The sequence below is a fragment of the Nicotiana attenuata genome, chromosome 10, assembly GCF_001879085.1.
Source record: "Nicotiana attenuata strain UT chromosome 10, NIATTr2, whole genome shotgun sequence".
Taxonomy (NCBI): Eukaryota; Viridiplantae; Streptophyta; class Magnoliopsida; order Solanales; family Solanaceae; genus Nicotiana; species Nicotiana attenuata.
This window is the reverse complement of record NC_031998.1, coordinates 24418723-24436471: the sequence shown is the minus strand read 5'-3', so window position 1 is coordinate 24436471 and position 17749 is coordinate 24418723. Positions and strand designations below refer to the sequence as shown.

The window sequence follows — 17749 nt, the reverse complement described above, 5'->3', positions numbered from 1 at the left end:
AAAGGCACGGAACCGTCGACTACACTGTTGATCGACTGGTTTTACCGCAAATATGCCTTTTCCGGATTTAGGGGTGATAATATCGGAAGGGCAAAACCACTCATTATAAGCGTTGCTATGGTATTTGTTTGGCACGAGTGGAATATGATGTTGAGCATAACTATGCAACAATTAAAGATATGTTGTCATGTATTTGCACGTTAAGGAAGCAGTAAATACAATAGTTTCATAATTAAAAGCAGTAGTAAAGGAAAGTAGAAAAGGAAAGAAACAAAAGACGAGTCAGTTGCGCAATTGAAAAGAGAATTGAATGCTTAAAGGAACTAAACAAGTAATTGCACATAAAGAGATATAAAATCACAATAAAAGTCTGAAATGGTAAAAGCCTAAAATTTCCCAGCAGAGTCGCCATGCTGTCGCGCCCCCTTTTTCTCGCGAAATCGGGTTTATGACATTTGGAGGGACAACTCGTTCCTCTTGGGAACTGGGTTTGCATTTGAAGAGTCGCCACCTATTGATTAAGGTGCATTAGGACACCAATAGAGATTCAACTCTAAGCATGTTTGAATAACTAGAGATTGGGTAAGGGCTTGAAATTCTCCCAAGGGGAAGGTGTTAGGCACCCCTCAGGATCCACTAGTGTGGTTCTCGACCAGACAATTATTGTGAATTTGAGGTGCAATTAACATAGAAGCAGATAAGGCTCAAATAAGAGGGTATTTCAATACATAATGGTTCCGAAGTAAAGAAAGTTTTAAAGAATAATTAAAAGAGCTGATCTTTAAATAAGGAATTACAATGCTAAAAGAGAATAAAGAATAAAGGAAGGGGATCCTAGGTTTATTAAAAATATGGATCACATCAATGCAATACCCGATAATCACTCCTCAAGAGAGGGGCTACACGTGGTATTAACGCACCGGTCATCATATCCATATCTACCCTTCCCACCCCATTAAGGTATTAAATCGCGGATTGGTGTCGATCACTTATTGCATGCTATTACCCGTCCCATTCCTATCAGTCCCGGAGGCACTTAGGACTACTAATCCTAAAAGGGAGGGATGTTAGGCTTATTTGAGGTTCCAAAGGTAAAAAATTCTAAGGCGACATACAAAACATATAAAGATTGCACATTAGAGGGGAAACATATAAACATAGAAGGCTCAAGTATAGCTCCTCCAAACACAAACAATCCAATACCATGACTTAAACAAATGAGTAAGGTCTGATTCTAAAAATATGCTTGAGGGACGAAGAGATTGTTGTATTGCAGCAGGCCTGGCTTATTGCATGACTCAGTTAGGAAACAGAATCGGGCTTGCCTACTGATTGTAACACTTAAACAAATAACAGAGGCGAGTTCAATTGTATTTATATTGTCTTAGGTTTGCCTAAGCGTTTACACGGGGTCTTATAGGCATGACATCTACTTAGTTCAGAAGGTGGTAAGACAGTAGAACTCAAAATGAATTGTTTGACATCCCATAGGCAGGCTTGCTAAACCTTATTAAGCAAGGGAAGTAGATTATTGAAAAGAGCTTCAGAATGGACAAAATTAAATTAGACTGGTTACAGATTCTGCAGGTGATAGTATCTGATTTTAATCCCTAGGAGCATGATATCTAACATTGACTGTGAACGAAGCGTATCAGATTTTTTTAAGAATCCCTATAGGCATGATTTCTATGTGTTGCTGATTTTAGGTCCTTATAGACATGATACCTAACATTGCATGTGAGTGGAAACGAATCAGGATTGTATTTATGAACCCCTATAGGAATGATTTCTGTATGTTACTGATTTCAGCATGCTACTGAGTTATAATCAATTGGGTCCTAAAACATGATATCTAAACAGTGACAAATGTGCAGAATTTTAGATGATCCCTATAGACAGGTTATCTATATGAAGTTGAATAAGAAGTCCTATAGACATGGCTTCTAAACATAGTTTGCAGCATTAAAATACCCTATAGGCATGGCTTCTAAACATAGTTTGAATATGCAGAAATTAAAATAGTCCAATAGGCATAGTTTTTAAATGCAGCTTGAACATGCAGAAATTTAAATAGTCCTATAGGCATGATTCTACCCTTGGCATGCATAAATACCCAACCCTTTTCACTAGCCAGCCCCAAGTATTCATTACAAATTATTTACAAACCAGGAATAATAAATTACGTCAAAATTCATAAAATACAACTAGAGGAGGCCCGACTCTTGGTTCCTCCCTGAGCTATGGAATAACTGCCTTAAGATACCATTGCTTCAAAGCCTTTCTCAAACTTGAGTGTGTCAGAGTTCCCTAAGAGCCTCAATTGGACCCCGGGTAGTGCTCACACCCAAATTACATCACCAGAATAGGGACAAGTGCAGTGTGGAAATGCCAGCCCTCATGTGTCCAAGTTTAGAGGGAGCTCATGGATCCCAAGGCAAGGCTCACATGAGGGGGGCAGGACTTAAGTCTAAGAGAGAGTGGAAGTGCAGAAACTGGTTTTAAAAGCTGAGGGAACAAAGGAAAGGAAAAGGGGGATGAGAGACAGCCATTAATACTTTAAAGAGTTGATAATTTCACACCAAAGAGGAAGGGGATTGGGAATCCATTGCAAAGGCCTATATATTTAGGCATGAGTCAATTCTGGGCATGCACAGCAACAGGGGTGCTGTCATGCTTGTAAATCAACCAGAACACACACATATAAGGTTAACATAGAGGTAATGATCCTAGGAGGACCAAGTTTGAGTCATGTTCAGCAATATTTGATGTTGTCATGCCCCAAACAAACCATAAGTATTAAACACATTGGGGTAGGGATTTAGGATTCATAATAGGAGAAAAGACAATATGCTAAATAAAGGTACTGAAATAGATACAAGCAGTAGGCAGACAAGAAGGCAAGAACATTAAGTAACTATGTTGTGTTGAGGCTGAAAACTTAATTAGAACGTACCAGTTCAAAGAAGGCAAAATGTAGTAAAGAAAAGTAGCAGGACTTTGAAATATAGCTTTGGCTTTCAACCAGCTAAACATGCCACAGTACAAGTAGTAAAGCAAGAGGGAGTGTTTTGAGTGTAAGTGTGAGTTCAGAACTAAAAGTGTTTGTGTGTGTGTTAATGAGAGAGTGTGTATATATAGTAGTTCGAAAACCATGTAAAATAAGGCAAGAGTTACAATTGTATACTAATTATGGAACGAAGTACTAATCAGAATCAAATCAATGCAAGTACCCCTTTAATTAAGGGGCAATCGACCAACGGAAGGGGCATAAAATGTTTAAGGAAAGAAATCAAGTAGAGCATCATGTACAGAATAGACAATTAGGGGTAAGTGCATAGGGGTTCAATTAAGGAAATAGCTAATGGAGAATCAGTACAATACTTGGTTAACCAAATAAGGTAAGAAACACAATAAAATTGCAGAATATGGAGACAATCGAAAATCGGCACATGGTAAATCAGGGAATCAAGGATTCGAAATTACTGATTTAAGAAGAGTAACATGGGTTCCCATGAATAAGCAAATAAACCAAGTTAAAATAGGAGAATCGAAAGTCTAAAGAGAAATTTTCAAATCAAGCCAAGAAACAGGGAGCTCAGAGTCAATCAAAGAGATAGTCATGAGTCATGTTTTTAACATATAAATAGAGTGAGATGTGAGTAACCAAACATAGCAAGCAAAGGGGCAAGTCTTGACCAGTCAAGACGAACACAAGCACATAGAGCTACTGTAAGTTAGGCATAAGGAACTAGTAGAAACACATTCGAAGTGAGATAGTCACAGAAACTCAAACAAGAGCAGGCCAGTCACAAAATCAAATGAAGAAACTTAGAAGAATTAGGGCTTTCAACATAGGCGAGGTTAAAGAGAAGACAGAAACCCAGAATCGGAAGAATTGCATAAAGGGAACAAGAGATTTCGAAAAGAACTTCTACACTTAAACAAACAGTCTCAGACCCAAAACCATAAGATTTTCAACAATAGAAGGGTTTTAAAAAGAGGATAAACAAACAGATCGGACAAAAACTCTGGCAAACAAACATCGCTTAATAAACAGTCAAAAGAAATTAGGGGTCTTAACATGCTAACTCAGGCAGAATGATAATACAAGCAAACACAACAAAACATATCAAAAAATCAGTGAAAGGTTTCGAAATAACTTAACAGAAACCCTAATCGAAAAGATAAGGAGTTTTGAAAGCGGAGCTTTAAAAGAAACTACGAGAAAAACACTTAAAAGTTCAGAGCAGACATAGGTCTGAAACAAATCTAAGAGGAGTCGAGAGAACCTTGAAGGTTAGGGTTTCAGAAGAACCCCAAGTGGTGAGAAAGGCTTTGAAAACCATCGATTTAAGCAGGAGAGTCAAGAGTCAGACTCGAACAACCATGGCTGGCCGAAGAAAGGTCAGAGACGACCGGAGAACAGCCGTAAACCGGAATGGGCCAAGGTCTGGACCGAGCTCTTTCCAGATCTAGCCTTGAAACCATAATAATCGAACACGTAGAAACCATGGGAGGTGGATACAGGCCTCTAATGACCTTGGAAGCCATGGATTTGGGAGGTTTCAGGGTTGGAGTTTGATGGCGGCCGCTAGGGTTTGGTGGAATCTCAGAGAGAATTGAGGGAGAAGGGAATTCAAGGGCGGCTGAAATGAGAGGATGGGTAGGGTTTGGGGGGTTGTTGGATTAAAAAAGGAAAGGAATTATGGGGACCGTTGATCTTTTAGATCAACGGCCGGGATTTAGTGGGTCTTTGGGTCAGGTATTTTAATTCGAAATTGGGCTGGGATTGGGGTTTGAACTGGTTATAATTGAAATACAAATGGGGCTACCATTTAAATAGCCATTTTTCCTTGTTTGATTTTTAAAAATTGTAAAATAATTTCTGGAAATAAATTAAGGGTACTAAAATGATTAATAGTACATAATTAACTATTTAAAAATACCAGACCTAATTTTTATGAATTAAATGTAATTAATCCTAAAAAAGGCTAATATTGTAATTACATACAATTTAACTTTAAAAATACTAAATGAGCTTGTAAAAATATGCAAAAATTATATTAGCCACATTTTAATATAAATATAAAAATCCAATAAATGAATCACCAAAAATAATAATTTTGGAAATAATTATTGGGTTTTTACGGATAAAATAGGGCGATAAATTGATTAAAAATCTTTAAAAATTAAGGAAAAAATAGTAAAACATTTGGACATGCTATTTTGAAAGTATTTTGTATATTAGAAATGTATAGGGAAAAATTGGGTATCAACAAACCTCCAGGGGTCAAATCGCACGATGAGGAATCAAGAAGGGAAGTACTCCTAACAGTCCTGTAGCCTCCCGGGGATAAGTACAGACGTCTCCGTACCGATCCGCGAGACTCTACTAGACTTGCTCATGACTCGTGAGACCTACGGGAACCTAGTGCTCTGATACCATGTTGTCACGATCCAAAATCCACTAAGGGTCGTGATGGCGCCGGACACCACTGTTAGGCAAGCCAACCAAAATACTTAATCAAATTCTCGTTTTAATACTCTTGAAATCTAGGATTTTCCTTGCAATACCAATTAAAAAGATAATCGTCTCAAATCAAATTTAAATGATAAGCAGTTAATACAAAATACTTCATAACCATCCCAGAACCCGGTGTCACAAGTGCATGAGCAATTTCTAAGAAATCGAATAAAGTACAACCGCTGTCCGGAATACAAATTGGATAGAAAATAAATAAAATTCTGAGAGAGACTATACTAGCTGGGGGTTGCCTCGAGGAAATACAGCTCACCTAGTCTCCGTGTCACCCATACTGCAACGCCCAGTAGGCCACTAGAAGTACTTGCACCTGTGCAACAAAATGCACAACAAGTGTAGCATGAGTACGAAAACAACGTGTACTTAGTAAGTATCCTGCCTAATCTCGAAGAAGTAGAGACGAGATGGCAACTTCGACACTTACTAATGATCCAATAACAATATTATTAATGCGATAAATCACGGATTTATTAAGAATGACAGTAAATTCGAATGAGTCACAAACAGGTAAGGGTTCCTTTTTATTGAAAGTCTCCGGATTCATAATCCACTAATTAACAGTTTTCTCAAGTCGGGGAGAGCAGATATCGGTATCAACAAATATCAAGGCAAGCAATACAAGTATGCGCAACTCATGCCGAGGTCGTACGGCCCGATCCAACTAAATGTAAAATGTGCACTGCCGAGGGTCGAACGGCGCGAACCATAGATGTATCTATTTAATCTACCGTGGTGTTCGGCCCGTTCCACAATAGATAAATACATTCAAATAGTCAAGTCAATAATTCATCAAGGAGCAATTATTAAGAAATATGCAAGTTTCTCTTTTAAAAGTCAAGAAATGATGTCTAGTCTATTAGAAATTCATTTACATGTTCAATATGTTCAAGCATTTTTAAATTTGTCAACAAGGTTGCATTTATTACAAGTAAGCATGCTTCTGGGTCGTAGACTACCCGGACTTAAGCATAATAGTAGCTACGCACGGACTCTCATCCCCTCGTGCATACGTAGCCCCCACAATTAGGAGCACATAACCAATTAACTCATCTATGGGGACAATTCCCTCTCACAAGGTTAGAAAGGAGACGCACCTTGCTCCGAAGATCCATAACTGGCCTTCCACGCCATTCCGGAGACTCAAATTGATGCACAACGCTCCAAACTAGCCAATAATTATGCAAATCCATTAATATATGCTCAATTACTCATTACAATCCAATTTATAAGAATTTCTAACCTCGATCGAAAAGTTGACAAAATCGCCCTCGGGCCCACGTGCCCGGATTCCAAAAATTTTCGAAGATTAAGCTTACCCATAACCCCTCGAACTCAAATATATAATTTACTCTCAATTTCATACCCAAAATCGTGGTCAAATTCCAAGAATATCAATTTTCTAGGTTTTCCTCAAACCCCCAAACTTCTTCCAATTTACATGCTAAAATCCATACATAATCGATATATTTAACTCAAGATAGGTGGGATTAGCTTACCTTATCATTGATGATGAAAACCCCCTCTTGAAACCCTCCAAGAATCGCCCAAGCCAAGAGAAAAATGAGAGAAAATGGCCAAATCCCGATTTCTAAAACACTCACTGTCTCCAGCACTTCCGCACCTGCGGTCCAACGACCGCTTCTACTGTTCCGCAGGTGCGGCCTCTATACCGCTCCTGCGGTTTCTCACCAGGCCCCCTTTTCCACTTCTGCGCCTCGACCATCGCAGGTGCGGTCCCGCTTCTACGGCTACATGACCGCATCTCCGGTCCCTTCACTTCCAGTCCAAAACCGCATCTGCGGGGCCGCTTCTGCGGCTTCGCACCTGCGGCCCTAGTCTCGCAGGTGCGGTTATACCAGCAACCAACAACTTCAGCCTTTTCCAAAAGTCCATTTTCGATATGTTAACCATCCGGAATCCACCCGAGGCCGCCGGGACCCCAACCAATCATACCAACCGGTCCCAAAACACATTACGGACTTGCTCGAGGCCTCAATCATATCAAACAACGCTAAAACCACGAATCGACCCCCGATCCAAGCTTTATGAACTTTAGAATTTCAAACTTTTACTCTCGATGTTTAAACCTATCAAATCACGTCCGATTGACTTCAAATCTTGCACACAATTCATATTCGACATTACAGACTTACTCCAACTTTCGGAATCAGATTCTAACCCCGATATCAAAAAGTCCACCTCCGGTCAAACTTCTCAAAAACCTTCAAATTTCTATCCTTAACCAAATGGCTCCAAAATGCTCCACGGACATCCGAATTCACTTCCGATCGCGCTCCCAACTCCAGAATCACCATACGAAGCTACTCCCAGACTCGGAATCCCAAACGAACATCGATAACACTGAAATGCACTTCAACCCAAACTTATGAAATTTCTTCCAAAAATGCTAACTTCCACAATAGGCGCCAAAACGCTCCCGGGTCACCCAAAACCCGATCCGGGCATACGCCTAAGTCTGAAATCATCATACAAACCTACTGGAACCTTCAGATCCCGATTCCGAGGCCGTTTACTCAAAAATCCAATCCTAGTTAATTCTTTCAACTTAAAGCTTCCGAAATGAGGATTCTCTTTCCAAATCAACACTGAACTTCCCGAAATTCAATTCCGACCATGCGCGTACAAGTTATAATGCCTAAATTGAAGCTGCTCATGGCCTCAAACTGCCGAACGGCGCGCTAGAGCTCAAAACGACTGGTCGGGTCATTACAATCGTAGTTCAACCATAGCCAATAGAGATGGCAGGTAATGCAGAGTGTGCGGTGATTGAAGCCGCAAGGCCCAATCTTGCTAACATGACTCAGGCTATTGTGAAGCCTGAGATTCTAGGGCATTTTGAACTCAAACAGTACATGGTACAGCTGATTCAGTCCATAGGGCAATATGTGGGTCTATCTCATGAAGACCCGCAGAGGCACATTCAGAATTTCTTGGAAATTACGGACACTTACAATTATCCGAACATTTCCAAGGACTATGTCAGGCTGAAACTTTTCCCCTTTTCACTACTTGGGGAAGCTAAGGAATGGTTGCAAAAGGAGCCCGCGAACTCAATCCACACTTGGGATGATCTAGCAAGGAAATTCTTAATCAAGTTTTCCCCCACTAAGAAGACAAAGTCATTGAGGAGTCAAATTTTAGAGACTGCCCACATCATTGTCAGACGGATGAGGTATTAGGTCACACTTTTGTTGATGGGCTAGATGATGCATCAAAGATGAATCTTGATTCAGCTTATGGGGGTAGTTGCATGGCTAGACCGTACAGTGAAATCCAACTCTTGCTAAATAACTTCACTGCTAATGATCATAATTGGCAAGGAGATGGGGATTCACGAAGGGCAATTAAACATAAAGCAGCCCGGTTGATTGAGCTTGATGACTTCTCAGCCATGAGAGCCGATATAGCGAAATTGGCAAATCAGATGAATAGAATGACAATGCAACAAACACAACCGATGCAACATGTACAACAAATGTCTATTTGTTGTGAACTATGTGGCGACAATCATATGAGTGACATGTGCCCCACGAATCCTGAATCCATATACTATGTGGGGCAACAGAGCAGAGGTCCAATAAATCAGCATGCACAATATGGGAACACTTACAATCCAAATTGGAAGAATCATCCCAACTTCTCATGGGGTAGAAATTAGCCGAATCAGAATCATTATAGACCCTAAGGAAATTTCAATCAACCTCAGAAGCCACCCCAACAAATGGAAGAGAGTACAAATGACTTGCCAAAGAAGTTGTTGCTTGACAATCAACAGCTCAGGACCGATTTCAGAAATCTTGAGAGGCAAATGGGGCAGTTAGCAACAAATCAAAATACTAGACCTGTAGGAGCTCTCCCTAATGATATAGAGAAGAACCCTCAAGTTAATGCAGTTACACTCAGAAACGGGAAGGAACTAGAGGAAGTGCCAAATAAGAGAAAAGACAAGCCTATACCTGAGGGGGAGTTGATTCCTAAGGCGACACACGAATCAAAGAAAAATGATGCAACTTCAGAGCCAGTGGAGGCTGCAAGGCCACCACCACCTTTCCCCCAGAGATTGCAGAAAAAGAATGATGATCGCATGCTCAGCAAATTTCTCTCTGTGTTGAGCCAGGTTCAATTAAATATTCCACTGGTGGATGTACTTCGTGAAATTCCAAAGTATGCTAAGTACATAAAAGATATAGTGGCTCACAAGAGAAGATTGACTGAATTTGAGACAGTTGCACTTACTGAGGAGTGCACTTCAAGGGTCCAAAACAAGCTCCCTCAAAAGCATAAGGATCCTGGCAGTTTTACCATCCCTGTGCGAATTGGCAATATTGATGTGGGTCGTGCGCTTTGCGATTTGGGGGCGAGCATAAATCTGATGCCCTTATCCTTGTTCAAGAAATTAGGTCTGGGAGCTCCAAGACCAACTACTGTGATGTTGCAGCTGGCTGATAGGTCCATAGCACATCATGAGGGAGTGATTGAAGATGTATTGCTGCAAATTGGGAAGTTCATATTCCCTGCAGACTTCATTATACTAGATTACGAGGCTGATGAACTGGTTCCAATCATATTGGGACAACCTCTCTTGGCTACTGGTGATGCAATTATTAAAGTGAGAGAGGAAAAAATGATTTTGAGGGTGGATGACGAGGAAGCAGTATTTAATGTCTACAAAGCAATCCAACTTCCCAGCCACTATGAGGAGCTCTCGATGATATCTGTTGCGGAGGTGGACGAGCAACTTCTTGACACGAGTGTATATCTAGACGATTCTCTAGAGAAAACACTTATGTTGTTCGATAGCTTGGAGATTGATGAGGAGGTTGAGGAGATGATGCATATTCTAGATGCATCCTGTGCTTACATGCAGGGGATACACCCCTTTAAGCCCTTAAATAGGCCAAGTGGACCTCCTCCAAAGCCGTCAATTGAGGAAGCTCCAAAATTGGAGCTCAAACCCTGCCGGAAAGCTAGACGACGCATTATGGGCATATCGAACTGCATACAAGACTCCCATAGGTACTTCTCCGTATAAATTAGTTTATGGGAAGGCGTGCCACTTGCTCGTCGAGCTTGAACACAAAGCCTATTGGGCAATTAAAAAGCTGAATATGGATATGGACTTAGCTGGTGAGAAGAGGTTGCTGCAACTCAACAAGCTTGATGAGTTTCGATTGCACGCATATGAAAATGCCAAATTATATAAAGAAAAGACTAAGAGGTGGCATGACAAGCACATCCAACATCGAGAGTTTGAGCCGGGTCAGGAAGTTCTCTTGTTCAATTCGAGGTTGAAGCTTTTCCCTGGAAAGCTTAAGTTTCGTTGGGCAGGTCCTTTTGTTGTGGTAAGTGTGAGGCCTCATGGAGCTGTGGAACTGCGTGATACGAGCTAAAGTGGTACCTTCTTGGTAAATGGCCAGATAATAAAATATTATTGGGGTGGTGACATTGCACGTCACAAGACCTCGGTGGACTTGGTCGATGCTTAAAAATGTGTTGAGTCGTGCCGCGACGTTAAATCAGGCGCTCGTTGGGAGGCAACCCAATTTTTACTGTTTTCGTAGCGTAGTTTTTTGTTTTCTCTTAGTTAAAGTAGACTAACATTTTTGTTTTGTTGTAGTTGTATAAAATATTAGGTGGGGATGGTGGAGTGTGTGTGAATTATGTATTGAGGGCTCGGGTAGTTAAATTGAAAAAAAAAAATCAGCGAACTGAGCGCCCAGCCCAGCGCCCCACGCTGGCTGGGGCGCACTTTACAGTAGCCAAGAATTTCCATCGCCAGCCCCAGCGTGGGGCGCTGGGCTGGCCGCTCACAGGTAAGTAAAAAAAAAGTTTTATTTTTATTTCATTTTCGTTTTTCTTTAATTAATTAAAATCAAAACCCAATCAAAAGAAGATATTCTGAAGTATCGTGCTGAGAACTACACTGAAGTAGTCTGAAACCACTGTTTCGCGATCGCGGAAAATGCTTCGCGATTGCGGAGAACAATTTTTTCAGCCCAAAATTTACTCTTCGCGATCGCGGAAAGAGCTTCGCTATCGCGGAGAACAATTTCCCAGCCTTCCGGACAGCCTCTAGTAGAATAGTCATAACTCTTTGCACACAACTCCAAACGACAAATGGTTAAATGTTCTAAAAACTAGACTCAAAGATATACAAGTTTCATGTGTTGGTTATTTCCCAATTCCTTATAGATTTCTAGATATAATCTGTCAAAGTCCGCCCATGTGTAACACAACTTTCTTCTTCATCTTCCCGGATACCCTGTAGTGTAACAGCCATATATCTTTGTACACAAATCCAAATCATGAATGGTTTACTTTTCTAGAAACTAGACACAAAGGGCTACAACTTTCAGTTTTATATTATCTCAAAATTCCTTATAGATTGTGAGATATGAGCCTCCGAAGTCGAGTCAGTGCAGCAGAATATTTACTCTACGCGATCGCGAAAGGGCTTTCCGCGATCGCGATTCACTGGCCCGTTTCTCGCATTTTACTCAACGCGATCGCGACCAATTCCTCGCGATCGCATAGAACACCGCTGTAGCCAAAAACCAGCAGTTATAAATGGCCTAGAAATGGTCCGAAACCACCCCGAAACACACCCGAGCCCCTCGGGACCCCGTCCGAACGTGACAACAACTCTGGAAACATATCACGGACTTAGTCGAGGCTTCAAATCACATCAAACAACGTCGAAATCACGAATCACGCCAAAATTCATCTTTATGAACTTTGAAATTTCTAACTTTCACATCCGATGCCGAAACCTATCAAATCTCATTCGATTGACCCCAAATTTTGCAGGCAAGTCATATTCGACATTACGGACCTGCTCCAACTTCCGGAATCGCATTCCGACCACGATATCAAAAAGTCCACTTCCGGTCAAACTTCTCAAAAACCTTCAATTTTCTATCTTTAGCCAAATAGCTCCAAGATGACCTACGGACCTCCGAATTCACTTCCGATCGCGCTCCCAACTCCAGAATCACCATGCGGAGCTACTCCCAGTCTCGGAATCCCAAACGGACATCGGTAACACTGAAATGCACTTCAAGCCAAACTTATGAAATTTCTTCCAAAATGCCAACTTCCACAATAGGCGCCAAAACGCTCCCGGGTCATCCAAAACCCGATCCGGGCATACGCCCAAGTCCGAAATCATCATACGAACCTGCTGGAACCTTCAGATCCCGATTCCGAGGTCGTTTACTCAAAATTCCAATCCTAGTTGATTCCTTCAACTTTAAGCTTCCGAAATGAGAATTCTCTTTCCAAATCAACTCCGAACTTCCCGGAATTTAATTCCGACCATGCGTACAAGTCATAATACCTAAAATGAAGCTGCTCATGGCCTCAGACTGCTGAACGACGCGCTAGGGCTCAAAACGACCGGTCGGGTCGTTACATTCTCTCCCACTTAAACATACGTTCGTCCTCGAACGTGCTGAGAACTACACTGAAGTAGTCTAAAACCACTGTTTAACTTCTCATGCACCTTCTCGTGCTACCACAACTCAGTTGAGCACATCAGCTCGATCAATTCTGAAGATATTCCCTTTTATTCAAGCAAATAAGCCTTAGAACCCAATTCCAACATCCGGAATTTTATGCCCGACCTGTTTCCATCGTAAGATCACCATATCAATCACTACACGCTGTACCCAAACATGGCTGCATAACTTTGCTGAATTCACACCTAGCATCACTTTACTCATCGGACCACAATAATATTTTCTAATTAATTTAATCGAAATTCCACGAATCTGGTGCTCCCATTGCACCGCATGACATACATAGGTCTTGTTCTAACTCTTACAATACCGACACGACAGATAAGATGTGTATAAATTCTTAACCATTGCCGAAACAGCAATTCATTGGGTCTATACTCCTGGCAAGAACTATCACCTCATTCTGAACCAAACAATGGTCTTAGCCCCTTGATATACTTCATATACTCAGATTGCACTGATCTCGAATTCAATGATCTCGTCTCACCCAGTACGAACTGCTCAGGCAATGAGCCACCCCGACATGACCAAAAGTCCCATATGATGATACAATGTGCCAATAGGCTACCATAACGAACGCGATATAAAGGAAAGCAAACTTTGAGAAGGAAACTCAACTACACCGCTCGCGAATCATACATGCGATGCGGTGGACTTAATTAACAAACACCCCACGCGAATCATACATGCGACGCGGGCACACAGCTAATATAAGCTTTTCTCATAAAATAGGAGACAAAACACATAAAAACAGATACGGGGATCTATACTCAGCTTCACACTGTTGCGGCGCGCAACCCGATCCGAACAATATAACCATGGCGGCGTGCCACCCGATCCACCCATAAAACTCGCATAAGGAGATACGCACCGAGCTAGATTGCTCATTTCAATAATATACCGAATATCGGTCACAAGCACACTAAGTGCATAATTCCATCCCTGGGGAGACATATAGCGCCAGAAGCCACAAAACTCAAGCACGACTGAGGTGCGATATACGATTTGAAATCTCAAAAGCATCCTGCTCATATAACATCATCTCTACGCAGATCCTCAACACATAAGCAATTTCTCAAGCCGTCTCCCAACTCACACGGCGCAATGTATCACTACATGAAATATCTGACAACAAAATAACACCCTGACTACTCCTCCATAAGGAGCGCATTACTGAACTGAACGCGTTTGGCCTGATATAGAGCCCATATTCACATTTGAATCCATCCACCGACCTCAAGCCGTTTCTGATCGCACTGAACTAGGCTAATTACCTTTCAAAGGTCCATAATAACTCCTCTTCCGCTCATAACACATAAGAACATCCATCATACTCGAGAGGCAAATGGGGCAGTTAGCAACAAATCAAAATACTAGACCTGCAGGAGCTCTCCCTAATGATATAGAGAAGAACCCTCAAGTCAATGCAGTTACACTCAGAAACGGGAAGGAACTAGAGGAAGTGCCAAATAAGAGAAAAGACAAGCCTATACCTGAGGGGGAGTTGATTCCTAAGGCGACACACGAATCAAAGAAAAATGATGCAACTTCAGAGCCAGTGGAGGCTGCAAGGCCACCACCACCTTTCCCCCAGAGATTGCAGAAAAAGAATGATGATCGCATGCTCAGCAAATTTCTCTCTGTGTTGAGCCAAGTTCAATTAAATATTCCACTGGTGGATGTACTTCGTGAAATTCCAAAGTATGCTAAGTACATAAAAGATATAGTGGCTCACAAGAGAAGATTGACTGAATTTGAGACAGTTGCACTTACTGAGGAGTGCACTTCAAGGGTCCAAAACAAGCTCCCTCAAAAGCATAAGGATCCTGGCAGTTTTACCATCCCTGTGCGAATTGGCAATATTGATGTGGGTCGTGCTCTTTTCGATTTGGGGGCGAGCATAAATCTGATGCCCTTATCCTTGTTCAAGAAATTAGGTCTGGGAGCTCCAAGACCAACTACTGTGATGTTGCAGCTGGCTGATAGGTCCATAGCACATCATGAGGGAGTGATTGAAGATGTATTGCTGCAAATTGGGAAGTTCATATTCCCTGCAGACTTCATTATACTAGATTACGAGGCTGATGAACTGGTTCCAATCATATTGGGACAACCTCTCTTGGCTACTGGTGATGCAATTATTAAAGTGAGAGAGGGAAAAATGATTTTGAGGGTGGATGACGAGGAAGCAGTATTTAATGTCTACAAAGCAATCCAACTTCCCAGCCACTATGAGGAGCTCTCGATGATATCTGTTGCGGAGGTGGACGAGCAACTTCTTGACACGAGTGTATATCTAGACGATTCTCTAGAGAAAACACTTATGTTGTTCGATAGCTTGGAGATTGATGAGGAGGTTGAGGAGATGATGCATATTCTAGATGCATCCTGTGCTTACATGCAGGGGATACACCCCTTTAAGCCCTTAAATAGGCCAAGTGGACCTCCTCCAAAGCCGTCAATTGAGGAAGCTCCAAAATTGGAGCTCAAACCCTGCCGGAAAGCTAGACGACGCATTATGGGCATATCGAACTGCATACAAGACTCCCATAGGTACTTCTCCGTATAAATTAGTTTATGGGAAGGCGTGCCACTTGCTCGTCGAGCTTGAACACAAAGCCTATTGGGCAATTAAAAAGCTGAATATGGATATGGACTTAGCTGGTGAGAAGAGGTTGCTGCAACTCAACAAGCTTGATGAGTTTCGATTGCACGCATATGAAAATGCCAAATTATATAAAGAAAAGACTAAGAGGTGGCATGACAAGCACATCCAACATCGAGAGTTTGAGTCGGGTCAGGAAGTTCTCTTGTTCAATTCGAGGTTGAAGCTTTTCCCCGGAAAGCTTAAGTTTCGTTGGGCAGGTCCTTTTGTTGTGGTAAGTGTGAGGCCTCATGGAGCTATGGAACTGCGTGATACGAGCTAAAGTGGTACTTTCTTGGTAAATGGCCAGAGAATAAAACATTATTGGGGTGGTGACATTGCACGTCACAAGACCTCGGTGGACTTGGTCGATGCTTAAAAATGTGTTGAGTCATGCCGCGACGTTAAATCAGGCGCTCGTTGGGAGGCAACCCAATTTTTACTGTTTTCGTAGCGTAGTTTTTTGTTTTCTCTTTAGTTAAAGTAGACTAACATTTTTGTTTGTTGTAGTTGTATAAAATATTAGGTGGGGATGGTGGAGTGTGTGTGAATTATGTATTGAGGGCTCGGGTAGTTAAATTGAAAAAAAAAATCAGCGAACTGAGCGCCCAGCCCAGCGCCCCACGCTGGCTGGGGCGCACTTTACAGTAGCCAAGAATTTCCATCGCCAGCCCCAGCGTGGGGCGCTGGGCTGGCCGCTCACAGGTAGTAAAAAAAAGTTTTATTTTTATTTCATTTTCGTTTTCTTTAATTAATTAAAATCAAAACCCAATCAAAAGAAGATATTCTGAAGTATCGTGCTGAGAACTACACTGAAGTAGTCTGAAACCACTGTTTCGCGATCGCGGAAAATGCTTCGCGATTGCGGAGAACAATTTTTTCAGCCCAAAATTTACTCTTCGCGATCGCGGAAAGAGCTTCGCTATCGCGGAGAACAATTTCCCAGCCTTCCGGACAGCCTCTAGTAGAATAGTCATAACTCTTTGCACACAACTCCAAACGACAAATGGTTAAATGTTCTAAAAACTAGACTCAAAGATATACAAGTTTCATGTGTTGGTTATTTCCCAATTCCTTATAGATTTCTAGATATAATCTGTCAAAGTCCGCCCATGTGTAACACAACTTTCTTCTTCATCTTCCCGGATACCCTGTAGTGTAACAGCCATATATCTTTGTACACAAATCCAAATCATGAATGGTTTACTTTTCTAGAAACTAGACACAAAGGGCTACAACTTTCAGTTTTATATTATCTCAAAATTCCTTATAGATTGTGAGATATGAGCCTCCGAAGTCGAGTCAGTGCAGCAGAATATTTACTCTACGCGATCGCGAAAGGGCTTTCCGCGATCGCGATTCACTGGCCCGTTTCTCGCATTTTACTCAACGCGATCGCGACCAATTCCTCGCGATCGCATAGAACACCGCTGTAGCCAAAAACCAGCAGTTATAAATGGCCTAGAAATGGTCCGAAACCACCCCGAAACACACCCGAGCCCCTCGGGACCCCGTCCGAACGTGACAACAACTCTGGAAACATATCACGGACTTAGTCGAGGCTTCAAATCACATCAAACAACGTCGAAATCACGAATCACGCCAAAATTCATCTTTATGAACTTTGAAATTTCTAACTTTCACATCCGATGCCGAAACCTATCAAATCTCATTCGATTGACCCCAAATTTTGCAGGCAAGTCATATTCGACATTATGGACCTGCTCCAACTTCCGGAATCGCATTCCGACCACGATATCAAGAAGTCCACTTCCGGTCAAACTTCTCAAAAACCTTCAATTTTCTATCTTTAGCCAAATAGCTCCAAGATGACCTACGGACCTCCGAATTCACTTCCGATCGCGCTCCCAACTCCAGAATCACCATGCGGAGCTACTCCCAGTCTCGGAATCTCAAACGGACATCGGTAACACTGAAATGCACTTCAAGCCAAACTTATGAAATTTCTTCCAAAATGCCAACTTCCACAATAGGCGCCAAAACGCTCCCGGGTCATCCAAAACC

At 41.8% G+C, this 17749-nt stretch overlaps 1 protein-coding gene across 1 annotated transcript; it reads left to right on the top strand.

Annotated features, from left to right (window-relative positions):
- LOC109233655 lies at nucleotides 8302–10595 on the top strand. The gene is made up of 3 exons (XM_019399529.1): nucleotides 8302–8418; nucleotides 9270–9727; nucleotides 9818–10595. The coding sequence occupies exons 1-3, from the start codon at nucleotides 8302–8304 to the stop codon at nucleotides 10593–10595; spliced, it is 1353 nt and encodes a 450-aa protein (XP_019255074.1).

What these genes read in the sequence shown, in the direction of transcription:
- LOC109233655 (XM_019399529.1), top strand. Translation starts at nt 8,302, where the DNA reads ATGGCAGGTAATGCAGAGTGTGCGGTGATTGAAGCCGCAAGGCCCAAT. An exon ending in TTGAACTCAAACAGTACATG is followed by an intron (nt 8,419 to 9,269) that starts GTACAGCTGATT and finishes AATCAACCTCAG; the next exon opens with AAGCCACCCCAACAAATGGA. An exon ending in GTACTTCGTGAAATTCCAAA is followed by an intron (nt 9,728 to 9,817) that starts GTATGCTAAGTA and finishes GTGCACTTCAAG; the next exon opens with GGTCCAAAACAAGCTCCCTC.